Genomic DNA, 12,123 nt, shown 5'->3' on the forward strand with positions numbered 1-12,123 from the left:
TCATTGTAAGACTTATTATATTTTCCTATTTTTATTTTATTTGTTTTATTTTATATTTTGTTTCAAATTGTTGTTTTCAGATAGTTCATTTTTCTTTTCTTAATTTTTAAAAAGTATTGGGTTTTCGGTCCTTTTTTATTAGTTTCAGTGTTAGTTTTAGATTTTGTTATTAAGATATGTTTGTACTGTTGAAGTGTAAAATTGCTCAAATTCAGAACAGTCCAAAACAATGCAGTGACCTGACCAGTCCCTGACCAGATCTCACCCGAAAGGGTACCCCAGATCTGGTCCAGTGGATGGAGCCAGGCGGCATTCATGCAGGTGAAGAAGCCTAACTATTCCATCCCTTTTATTGTACAGATTGAGGCCTCAAACAGAGGGCTGGAGGCCATTTCATCCCAGCAGGTAAGGTATATCAGCAGGAAACTGTTGGAGGAGGAGGCCAGGTACAGTACAGTAGAGAAAGAGTACCTGGCCATCCAGTGGGTGTCTGACTCTCTTTGTATTTACCCCCTGGGCTGCTTTTCCACCCTCTTCGGATCATGCCCCTAAGTTGGGAGGATGGGGTTATGTGGCGGGTAGTGGTTTGTGGCTCAGCTGTAGGGGAGGGTTGGAGCAGTGGGTTCAGGGTGTGATGTCAGGGTAGGGTGACTCATACAGCTGACTTCCATTATCTGATCATGTCTCCCCATTGTAACAATTCTGGGTTTGTTTGTTTGTTTGTTTTTTGAGAAATCCATGGATAGAATTTGTTGTTAAAAGGATAAGACAGCTTTACATTGCAAAAGATATAACAGTAGGTGATTAAAATCTGCAGGAATGACATCTGTCCACTTGATCAGTGAGGACACCTAAAGAAGGAGTAAAGTTTTCATAGGTGGATCAAACTTGTTTTCAAAATAAATATTGCAGCAGCAGGAGGTAACATGTTGGTTTGCACATGCTCATATTCACGTGCAAACACACAAAACACTGACTGCACCAGTCACTAAATGTGACTCTTGCTAACTAAACAAGACCAGCTGCACATTAGGAGAACAAACAAGATTTTCATGCATTCAGATTATCTGCACACCCACAAAGCCAACAAAGTATCAGCTGTTGTCTGTACTCTTCTAAACTGTGCAGTAAATACACTTCACCCTACAGTAGCAGAAGTCCAAGAATGTATTACACGCTGCTCAGCACTCGAGGCATGCACATAACTATTTCTCTGTGTCCATATCAAACATGGGCAGCTGGCCAGACAATGTGCAAATAGCTATAAATGTGCCACTCAGACAGACTTAATCTCATGTGATATGGAGCAGGAGGAGTTGAGACTGTTTAAACAAACTGGAATACAAAATTATAGGTTAGCTAAAGTCTTTCCCCCTGAAGCTAAAAATGACATTAACTGTCAAAGAAACCTGCAGGTGTTTGCATCTGATTGTTATGTAACCCTTCAGTCAGGTAGAGCAAAGAAGAAAACATGCTGTCTAATTTTGTATGGTGGCAATTAGTCTACTTTCTCTTAGGAGAGGATATAATATCTGCTGTCAAGGCCAAAATAAATGTCGCCAATAAACAGTCCAAGGAGAGTAGATGCACTATATTGCCGAAAATATTTGGCACTTGCTTTCACATGAATACCTGAGTGAATTTGAGTGGCACCCCCTTCTTAACCCATAGGGTTTAATATGAATTCGACCCAGCCCTTGCAGCTATAACAGCCTCAACTTTTCTGAGAAGGCTTTCCAAAAGGTTTAGCATGAGAAGGCCTGGCTCGGAGTCTCCACTCCAATTCATCCCAAAGGCGTTCCATTGGGTTGAGGTCAGGACTCAGTGCAGGGCAATCAAGTTCTTCCACACTAAACTTGCTCATCCATGTCTTTTATGGACCTTGCTTTGTGCACTGGTACGAAGTCATGTTGGAACAGGAAGGGTCCAACCCCAAACTGTTCTCACAAAGCTGGGAGCATGAAACTGTCAGAAATGTCTTGGTTTGCTGAAGCATTAAGAGTTCCTTTCACTGTAACTACGGGGCTGAGCCCAACTCCAGACAAACAACCCTAAACCATAAGCACTAAACTTTAGAGTTGGCACAGTGCAGTCAGGCAAGTCCTGTTCTCCTGGCAACCACCAAACCCAGACTTGTCCATCAGACTCCCAGATGGGGAAGTGTGAGAAGGGCTGGCAGTGGTTCCTGAAAGTTTTCTGGATAGGTACAAAAAAATTGCTGCACCAAAAACCTCCCAGTGCTTGCTTGCAGATTGCCATGGCTGCCTTCAAACTTGAAAACATGCTATCAAACTGGAAATGGAGAAGGTTCTCCTTTAAAGTAAAAAGATCTGTCTCAGCAATGCAGGCAACATGTTTCAAAATGTGCAACTTCTACTTTGAAAGTGAACCTTTTCCATTTCACAGTTTCACTACATCTCAAAGAGTAGTTGGAGAGTGTTTGTAGACAAGTCCGTCACTTTCATTCAAACTAGGACTGCAGAAATAGGCTAGGGGTTGCCAGGTGTGTCACTCAATGGTCTGGTCTGCATGACCAAGACTTTAGCAATCATTTACCTAGTAAGTGTCATCAACCTCCAGTAACTACTCAACATATCACATGTCTTCGAAACCTCAATAATTAAGTCTAATATAGTCTAATATTAGCAATGATTGACTAAAATGGACATTAATGGAAAGGTAGTGTGTTGTTGTTTCCTACAAATTCCTGCGAACAGTATAAATTCTAATATGGAGCATAATTTGGAGCAAGACCATCTGAACTCATCATTTTTCATGGGCAAAATGCACAAACCCCAAAATATTAACTGGATAGTCAGTGATCATTTTCAAAAACAGTCTTATTTTAAATATATTTTGCTGATGCTTGTTAAAGTACTTCTACTGTGTCTAAATTCCACTTTGAACCGAAATTATTTTATAATAGCCGAACAGGATCTTTAAATCTTTGTTATTGTAGTCACCAGATAGTTATTGCTTAACGTGTGCCAGTTTGTGTAGGCAGTATCAGCACACAACAGCACACTGCATCCACAGAAGATGAACGAGCAGAGAGAAACAAATAAGCTCAGTCGTATTGCAGGGATCCTCAGTCGATGTAAGGGGTTGCCAAGTGTGTTTTATTGGCATGCTCATCCATCAAAAGGCCAACACAAGCTGAATCTAAGGTCAAAGGGATGCTTCTTGGAAGGAGATAGACAGCTTTTAATGATTTAAACAAGAGACAGTAATTTTGTTAAAGGTCAGCGGCGGACAGATTCATGGATCTGTTTTTCTTCTGTCATTTCAAGATCATTTTTACAGGAGCAGGATGGTGGAGTATTGTTATTAATGCTAAAATGTCCTTTAAAGGCAATAAAGAGCTGTGAGGAGTGATGTTTGTGTGTTTAAAAGGGGGAAAACCCTCTAAGCTGACTTCTGTTGTTCCATTTTTAAGTCTCCACTGGCTGGTAGATGCCTACACTCCTCTTACATTCATCAGCCAAGAATATATTTGATATAATGGTTGGTGCCAAATTGGAGAGAAAAATGTGTCAAAGCCAAAATAGGTAAATAAATAAATAAAAACAGTATGTGGTAGAAGGCTGGCGTTAATTTCATTCCTTAATTATCCAGGCTTAATTAGCCTGGAGTGGGAGCATATGGCATTTATTTTAAGAGCTTCTAACCAAGTAATGCACCGCTCTTCATGGTGGGAAACCCTTCTTATGTAACAAGAATGTAAAGCATGCGTTGCGGTCGAAACAAACAGTGGAAACAGAGTTTAATTTGAACACTAATCCCACCATGATACACTGGACAATTATTTAAGTCGACATCATGGGGATAAAGTTTATTTTTATGTAATAAAATTTATGGAATGAAAACAAAAAAAAAGAAATGTTTTGTGTATTTTAAGAAGGGAACTGTGGGTGTGATGTATTCAGGCATGTGCTTGTACTGTATGACGTGAACAAGGGATATAAATTTACTGCAGAAGGCTTCTAAATAAAATGGACTGTACTTTCTAAGAGGTTTGAGTAGGCTGAGGCTGAGTAGCACAAACAGAACAAAGCAGAGGGCTGTCCTCTTCTGAATATACAATACTCTGTAAAAGTCTTGATTTACCCTCATATTTTGCTTTTAGTCCAGTCTATTTTCAGAGGAATATAAATTTTTTGTTAAGCCATTTAACACTGACCGGAGAAATGATTCAAGTATAAATCTAACTTAAAGGATGAGCCAATGCTGAGTCTACAAATAATACAACTTAGCAAATAATCCATTTTGAATGATACGGGACCTGAGAGATGTCATCTGGGCCTTCAGCTGATCCATCCATCAGTAGCAACAGGTCTTATGGAGTGAATACAAGTTTGAATTTTTGGCTCAAACCATCATCATTATGTACAGAGGATGTCAGGAGAGTGGTACCACAGTGAGTGTCTGCAGTGATGTGTAAAAGACGGTGGAGGCTCTGTTTGGCAATTTTGTCAAAATTGATGAATTATGAATACAGAAAAGTACCATCAGATTTTTATCCACCATGCAGTACCATTTGGAAAACTGATCTGATTGGTAACCGCTTCTTTTTTCAGATTGACAACAACCCCAAACACACAGCTAATGTAGTAAAATCATACCTGGATAGAAAAACACACAGTGGAACACTATCAGTCATGGATTGGCCTCCCCAGAGCCCGGACCTCAACATTATTGAAGCAGTGTGGGATCATGTTGACAGAGAACAGAACAAAAGGCAGAAACATCCAAAGAAGAGCTTTGAATGTCCTTCAAGAAGACTGGAGAACTATTCCTGAAGACTACTTAAAGAAATTATAAGAAAGCTGTTCAGGCTGTGCTGAAGAATTAAAGTGGTCAACCTAAATATTGACTTTCAAGCTCATTAGAAGTGTACAAACTCTGTTTTTGCCTTATATGCTGTATTTCCAATAGATTGCTGTGGTGGCTCAAAACTTCTCTTTTTTTTTGCAGCATTGTGATTAACAAAGCCATTCAGATAGCGCAGTACTGCTGAATGAAACTCAGTATGTTGGATGAAACTCAACCTTTAATTAACCAGAAAATGTCCTTGACTTCACGTACACTGAACCAGACTCCCTACACACTTACTTATTACAAGTTAAAGCTGTAGGTGAGACAACACATACCTACAACCTCTGCACATATATTTCGTGAAATAATTGTTCTTAAATGTTGCAAATATCTTTGTTGCTAAAACGTCGTGGGTTTTTGTTTTTTTTAAAAAATCTCTGAACAGAATCTTCTATTTAAGCTTTGTGTCTTAATCAAATTTGCTGTAATCTAGTCTTTAGCTCATAAAAATCCACCTCTCAGCAACATCTCTCAGCTTTGTTTAACAGCTGTTCAAATAATGCAAAAGACCCACAAGGACACAATTCAGATGTGAAAAGTGTAGAGTTATAAAGTTATGGCTTTTCTCAGAGGTTGATTCAATTCATTCTGATGTGATTTCATCTTCTGAAAAGGCAGCTTCATTATTTAATTAGTTTCGCGTTATGGTTGAAGTAGCACAGTCACGCCCTTGTTAACCCGACAGTGGGACTGTCGCCTCAGAACCGTCAAGTGGCCCAGTGAGGCAGAAGCTGGGACAGGGTGTACCAAAGCAGCACTGCCACACTGACAGTTACAGTAGACATTTGGCTTGTATTTTGTTTGGGTTACTGTTGTGGATGAACTGATTCACTAACACCACCTGACCTAAAATCCCATCCCACGCCCCTGCTGATGCTGAGCCACAAGACACTGTCCTTTCATTTCCATATTTATGCTTTTCATCTGAGAAAAGGGAAAAAACAAGAAAAGAAAACTTGCACATGTCAAGGAACACATTCAGCAATAACTCTTGTATAAATATCTGGCATAAACAGCCAGATAAAGCCAAACAGATAAAGTCAGACATTCAGTGGTCACGGCTGCCCCCTGTTGTTTAACTTCAGTAACAAGAATGCTCCTTCCTTGTTAAACTAACACACTCATAATAACAACTGGTGTACATTTACTCCAATAACAGAACAATTAACCCACATTAATCTGACACTACAGTTCGATGACCACTGGCTGCTTATGGTTGTGATGACTGCTGCTGACTCCTGAGCTCGGCTAGCTGTCTCCTCATGTGGTAGATATCATCAGACATTTGCCTAAGGGAAAGTAGGCACAACTTAGTAGCCTTTTGTATTTAGAAGCGGGACATCAATCATCTCTTTTCTGGCATTTAGAGCTATTGTAGCATGTCTACTGTCACGGGTTTATAGTATTTCTACCTGTGGTTGGCTTGTGCCCTGCTCAGCTGGCAGCGGAGGCGCTTCATGATGGCTTCATAGCGCCTGTTCTGGATCTGAGGGAGGGGGAAAAGTGATGTTGTTGATGCTTTCTTTCAGACTGAAACATAACTCATGTCTTGATACAAATTCTATCTATCTTTAGCTGTTTTATGAACAAATGTCAGCCTCATAAGATGTCCCTGGTTTCTGTTGGGTAAGTCTGCACACCTCTATGTCTTTCTTTATTTGGGCATGAATCTCAAACTCTTTTTGGAGCCGCTCTCTCTTCTCAGATATGGTCTTCATCTTCAGGGAGACCTCCTCTTTCAGAGCTTTAATCTCTTTCTGCATACATGAGCATATAATAGTTATGGATACTGAAGATCTCTGAAAAAGATCCCTATGATTAAAATGAACAGACTACCTTTGCCATCTGTACTGTGTTTCCATTTGGATTGTTCAAATCTTCCTTCAGCTCCTCGTTTTGCTTTCTCAGCATCTGTACTAGTTCTTTCTTCTCCTTCAGCTCATTATGGGCCTTTGTCTGGCTCACTGCATGCAAAACAGCTGCCCTGTGGCCTTCCATCTTACTTCGGTAAGTGTTGAACCCTGCAAGCGCCACTTGTGCAACCTCCTCCTCCTCGCCTATCAGAATCTGGAGTTCTGTGTCTTCCTTGCTGATGGATACACAGCGATCATGAAGGATCATGGTCTGCTGCTCCAGCTGCTCCATCTCGCTTTCCAGCACTAGGATTTCTCTCACTTTCGATCTCAGCTCCTTGTCTATGCCCTCGTTTTTCCTCTCAAGCTCTGACAGTGTTGCCTGGAAAATGAGGCAAACCAAAAAGTCCAATTAAGTCATAAAGAAAGCCACAAACTATGCAAATAAATGTTTACTTCACTTTCTAGACAATTTTCTCCTGTTGTGTTTTTTTTTTATTATATTTTGATCATTTTGTGACTCTTTTTGATCATTTGACACCTCTTTGTGGTGGATTTGAGGAACATTTTGGTTAATTAGGTCTCTTTCTGTAACATTTTATGACTTAGTTATTCCTAAGTTTATATTTGCATCATTATACATATAGTATAGTTCTGGGACAAGACCAGGGATTTTCCTGGCTCCTTGGGTGCACAGAACTGTGCTCGGTAGGCTGAGTAATGTGTAAAAAAATCTATGTAATATGCCATCATTTTGTATTATGATAGCCACTCTATAGGTTAGACTGTGTAATTACCATTGTACAAAGCAGGAATGGGATATTAACTTTTCCGAAGGGCCACATAAGAAAGCGGGACTGTTGTCGAGGAGCAGATCAAAAAGCTTGTAAAGAGATAAAATTAAAAATTGGTCATTTGGCCCCTCCGGAAAAATAATTGCCCACCTCTGGTATAAAGTGTTTTGCATTTAGTTAATCAGTGTTGTAGGGGAATAGGGTTAGAGATGAACCTGCAGGGTACTGAGTGTCCTCTGTTTCTCTTTCAGGGCCTCTTTCTGGGTATAGCCATGTTGACTCACGTCCTCCACTGCCTTGGTTAATGAAAACCCAGGCGGTCCTGGAAATCATGAGAATCACTTCCTGAAAGTCTATAAAATAACTACGTGGCTGCCAATTTAGCCAAATTTTAATTTTCATTGGCAAAGTTTAAGCCAGGGGGTTATTTATTGATTTAAAATGGACGCCACTCACCACATAAAAAACAATAAAATATTAGGCCTTCAAAGGTAGCAAACACCAACTTGTTTGCTTACTCTGAGCTAACGTTAATTAGCTATGTAGCTTATCCTAGACTAACAAAGGTAACATCAGCTCTACTTATTTTCTTTGTTACAGTTTAAGTTATGTACAGTTGCTTAAACAACGAAGCAGACATATATTTACTTTCCTGTATTGCCAAAAACAAACAAAACATCTCACCATCTTCACTGACCCCAAAGTTTGGCATATTGACTTGCTAATTTTCTATACTATTTATGGCTAATAGTTAGCAATGTTAGCATGCCATTTTTATCCTTGGGTTTCAACCCTAGAAAAATGTGAAATTATCCAACTTAAAAAGATAAAATAAATAAAGCTAATATGGTGTTAAGTTATTTTACTTTTTATTAATTTATTTTCAAAGGAATCAATAAAAGTACAGTAAAAAAGGGAGCAGCGGGATGTAACCTAACTATTAATACAATACGACTACGATTCCCACAGTTCACTTTTTCTCTACGTCAAACTATATCCGGTCTCTCTTACAGCTAGCAGCAGTCTCGCATGTAAACACAAAAATAAAACTAGCGAGCATTATTTTACTTCACTTGTCATCGCCTAAATTTAGTCAAATGCTTGTCAGGCATTGCCTCAGACTGTGCTCTTTGTGTAGCCATGTAGTTTACAGCAGCGGAGGAGGACTAGGAGGATGGAGGACACTTGTGGGACACGCCAGTGTGAAACATGCTAACAGGACAGACTGGGGCAGAGTGATGTTTAAACGCTTCTTTCACAGTGATCTGGGGGAGCTGTACAAGAACGAGTCAGTTCAGGTGTATCTCGAGCAGCTCATGGAGGAGCACAGGGACCTGAGCAAGAAGCTACAGCATGCATACCTCAGTGAGTCAGACAGAAAGGGGCTCATAAAGAAGCACACTGAGCTGCTGCCTCTGGCCAGTGTGTTTGGGAGCATTGAACAAGCTCAGAAAGACCTCGAAGAGGTCAGTTCACTTCTAAAAGGTGAGTAGGATTTTCAAATTTACTATATATACATATAATGGCTTGATAAACAGACCTCTCAAACCACAGAAAACCATCAAACGTGTTTCTCAGGTGTCCAATCTCCAGAGGTCTCTAACTATTTAAATTACACATGCATTTGCAGCTTTGTGCGAGCACAGTTTTACTTTGCATTCTTAAACACAATAAATCAAATTATTTTCCTTGCTGATGGCAGGTTTAGCTGGCACCAAAGATGAAGATGAAGATCTGACCCAGCTGCTAAAAGAGGAGGAAGCACAAATCTCCAGCAAGATTTTGGCTTTAAGAAGAGACGTAAGAACCCGAAAGACTCGGCTAAATTAATGCAGAAGAAGTGTGTGACAGACCATTGTTTGTTCATGAGGTTTTCTTTTTACCCAGCTAATCAAAGCTCTTATCCCCACTGATCCTCTTGACTCAAGTAATGTTCTGCTGGAGGTCGTATCAGGGCGGACAACAGGAGGTATGAAGGAAAGCAAAACTGAAAACTGAAAGCAAAACTTTTTTTTATATATATATATATATATAAATTCAAAATCCAATTCACAGTAAAATACTGCAAATGAGTGTTGTTATGGAAAATAAGTGTTATACTTTCTCATGTGTGGTTTCAGGTGACATTTGTCAGCAGTTCACCAAAGAAATATTTGACATGTACCAGGGTTTTGCATTTTACAAAAACTGGGACTTTGAGGTGTTGAACTACACACCTGCAGAGTATGGTAAGGTAATTTTTGTATTTCTGTATCATTCATAACTTTCTGCTGTGTCCCCCCCCGAGTGTCTTTGTTATTAGTTCCAACTCACTCATCATGGGATTGAATAACTATGTGTGGATTAGAGAATAAATGTAAACTTGTGGTGATCAGTGGACATAAACTTCCTACCAAAACATTTACAGCTGCATGAACGGTGTCTCTCAGGTGGTCTGCACCATGCAGCAGTGAGAATAGCCGGAGAGAACGTGTACAGGCACCTGAAGCACGAAGGAGGAACGCACCGGGTTCAAAGGATCCCTGAGATGGGGCTCTCCTCCAGGATGCAGCGGATCCACACAGGAACCATGACTGTCATCATCCTGCCTCAGCCAGTTGAGGTACACTGCTTTTTTTCTTTTTATGACTTCCCTTGTTTACTGGAATGGTTAAACAGTACATCTCTGTTTTTATCTTTGGTGCTTGCAGTTTGAAGTCCACATCGATCCAAAGGATCTTCGAATCGACACGTTCAGATCTCGGGGTCCTGGGGGGCAAAGTGTTAACACAACAGACAGCGCAGTGCGCGTAGTTCATCTTCCGACAGGTAAACGGTACCACCATGCTGCTTTGCTTCTTCAAAGATTGGGTAAAATATGTAGCCACTGTGATGTGCTCTTTCAAACCTCACTCACTTACTATGGGAGGTGCTCTCTGTGGTAATCAATCATGGACGCTCCACCACCACCTCTGTCTAAGACAGACCAGTCACTTCGAGGAGGCAGTTGTCCCTTGACACCTTTGAAAGAGAATGATAGGATGTCCCCGGTTCTCTGAAAACTGAGTGAGGTACACTATATTGCCAAAAGTATTCCCTCACCAATCCAAATCAGTGAATTTGGGTGTTCCAATCACTTCCATCACCACAGGTGTATAAAATCAGGCACCATGCAGACCTCTTCTACAAACGTGCAGTGGTGTAAATCACTGGACTCTAGAGGGGAAACATGTTCTCTGGATTGACGAATCGATGGATGAGTCTGGCTTTGGCAGTTGCCTGGAGACCAGTACTTGAATTGTGCCAAGTGTAAAGTTTGGTGGAGGGGGGTTTATGGTGTGGGTTTGGTTTTCAGGACCTGAGATCCAGTGAAAGGAAATCTTAATGCTTCAGCATACCAAGACATTTTGGATAACTCCATACTTCCAACTTTATGGAAAGAGTTTGGGATGGCCCCTTCCTGTTCCAACATACATGTGTGAAAGCAGACAAGCGAATGCTTTTGGCAATATAGTGTACGTGACCTGACTGCCCTACTTGTGTGGCCACATGATTTGAAGCTTCATTGTTTTGCGTGTTGCCATGTTAGTGTTTTTGGAACCCGAAGGGATCAAATTTTAATGTTGAGTGCTAAGTTGTCATCTAAAGTTTGCCTAATACATTTATGATTCATTTATGCATCACTTAACACATAAAGCAGATACAGCAGGTCTTTTCCTCTTTGCAGGCATAACTGCAGAGTGTCAGCAGACTCGATCTCAGCTGCAAAACAGAGAAACGGCCATGCGCATGTTGAGAGCCAGGCTCTACCAAGGCATGATGGGTAAAGAGACTGAACAGCGGAATACAGCACGAAAGCAGCAGGTGGGTGAAGCAGGAAAACATAACGTGTAACATTCACAGATTTTTGTTCTCTTTTCCAACTTTGTCATTGTTCCTGTGTGTCTAAAAACAGGTGGGCACACGCTCTCAGTCAGAGAGAATTCGTACCTACAACTTCAGTCAGGATCGTGTCACAGACCACCGCACCGGATATACAACAAGGGACATTAAGGTTAGGTTTGAAGCCAGTGTTATCTACTTCAACTCAAGGGTAAAAATCAATGTTGTATGTTTTTTCATGTCTGTTTTTAGGAGTTCATGAGAGGTGGGGAGGCTCTCGATGATCTGATCTCTGATATACTTGAACACACAGAGAAGGAGGCTCTTCTCGAGGCGGCGGAGAACAGCAGCAGTTTGAAACGACCAGAGTCTGGACAGTCTGCAGACTGAGACCAACAGCAGCTTGTGGGAGATGTGCTTCCTTGATATATCTGACTGCTCTGTGCCTGCAGAACACATGTTATTCTATTATTTGACAAACTGAAAGTAACAGAGGTTTTTATTTTTGTAATAAAATGTAACTTATGTGTTTTATGCCTTTGCAGTTTTCTAAATAACACTAAAGATTAATGAGGGAGTAACATGGTATTTAAACTTGAACACCTTTAACAGGCCTATCATTACAGTTTTAGCTAATATGGGTTTTAAAACTGCTGCTTTTTTAAAATAATGAACACACTGAATCACACTTACTGACCATTTTATTAGGCACATGTGTTCAATCAGTGTCACCGTACAGT

The 12,123-nt window shown here is 40.5% G+C and overlaps 2 protein-coding genes across 3 annotated transcripts; one reads left to right on the forward strand and one right to left on the reverse strand.

Annotated features, from left to right (window-relative positions):
- Window positions 1-5,036: 5,036 nt before the first annotated feature.
- Window positions 5,037-8,460, reverse strand: ccdc122 (coiled-coil domain containing 122). 2 transcript variants are annotated; one of them, XM_003446615.3, is made up of 6 exons: window positions 8,207-8,348; window positions 7,738-7,844; window positions 6,712-7,110; window positions 6,516-6,632; window positions 6,288-6,361; window positions 5,037-6,164 (listed from the first exon to the last, which is right to left on the reverse strand). In XM_003446615.3, the coding sequence occupies exons 1-6, from the start codon at window positions 8,232-8,234 to the stop codon at window positions 6,086-6,088; spliced, it is 804 nt and encodes a 267-aa protein (XP_003446663.1). In that variant the 5' UTR covers window positions 8,235-8,348; the 3' UTR covers window positions 5,037-6,085. The 2 variants fall into 2 exon arrangements, with proteins under 2 accessions (XP_003446663.1, XP_005452425.1); XM_005452368.4 differs by lacking the exon at window positions 7,738-7,844 and having other exon boundaries at window positions 8,207-8,460.
- A 131-nt stretch (window positions 8,461-8,591) lies between these two features.
- LOC100694416 (mitochondrial translation release factor 1) lies at window positions 8,592-11,917 on the forward strand. The gene is made up of 9 exons (XM_003446614.4): window positions 8,592-9,007; window positions 9,225-9,322; window positions 9,410-9,491; window positions 9,643-9,750; window positions 9,952-10,124; window positions 10,213-10,330; window positions 11,229-11,365; window positions 11,457-11,555; window positions 11,636-11,917. The coding sequence occupies exons 1-9, from the start codon at window positions 8,620-8,622 to the stop codon at window positions 11,771-11,773; spliced, it is 1,341 nt and encodes a 446-aa protein (XP_003446662.2). The 5' UTR covers window positions 8,592-8,619; the 3' UTR covers window positions 11,774-11,917.
- The last annotated feature ends 206 nt before the right edge of the window (window positions 11,918-12,123 follow it).

This window comes from Oreochromis niloticus, linkage group LG23 (genome assembly GCF_001858045.2).
Source record: "Oreochromis niloticus isolate F11D_XX linkage group LG23, O_niloticus_UMD_NMBU, whole genome shotgun sequence".
Classification (NCBI taxonomy): Eukaryota; Metazoa; Chordata; class Actinopteri; order Cichliformes; family Cichlidae; genus Oreochromis; species Oreochromis niloticus.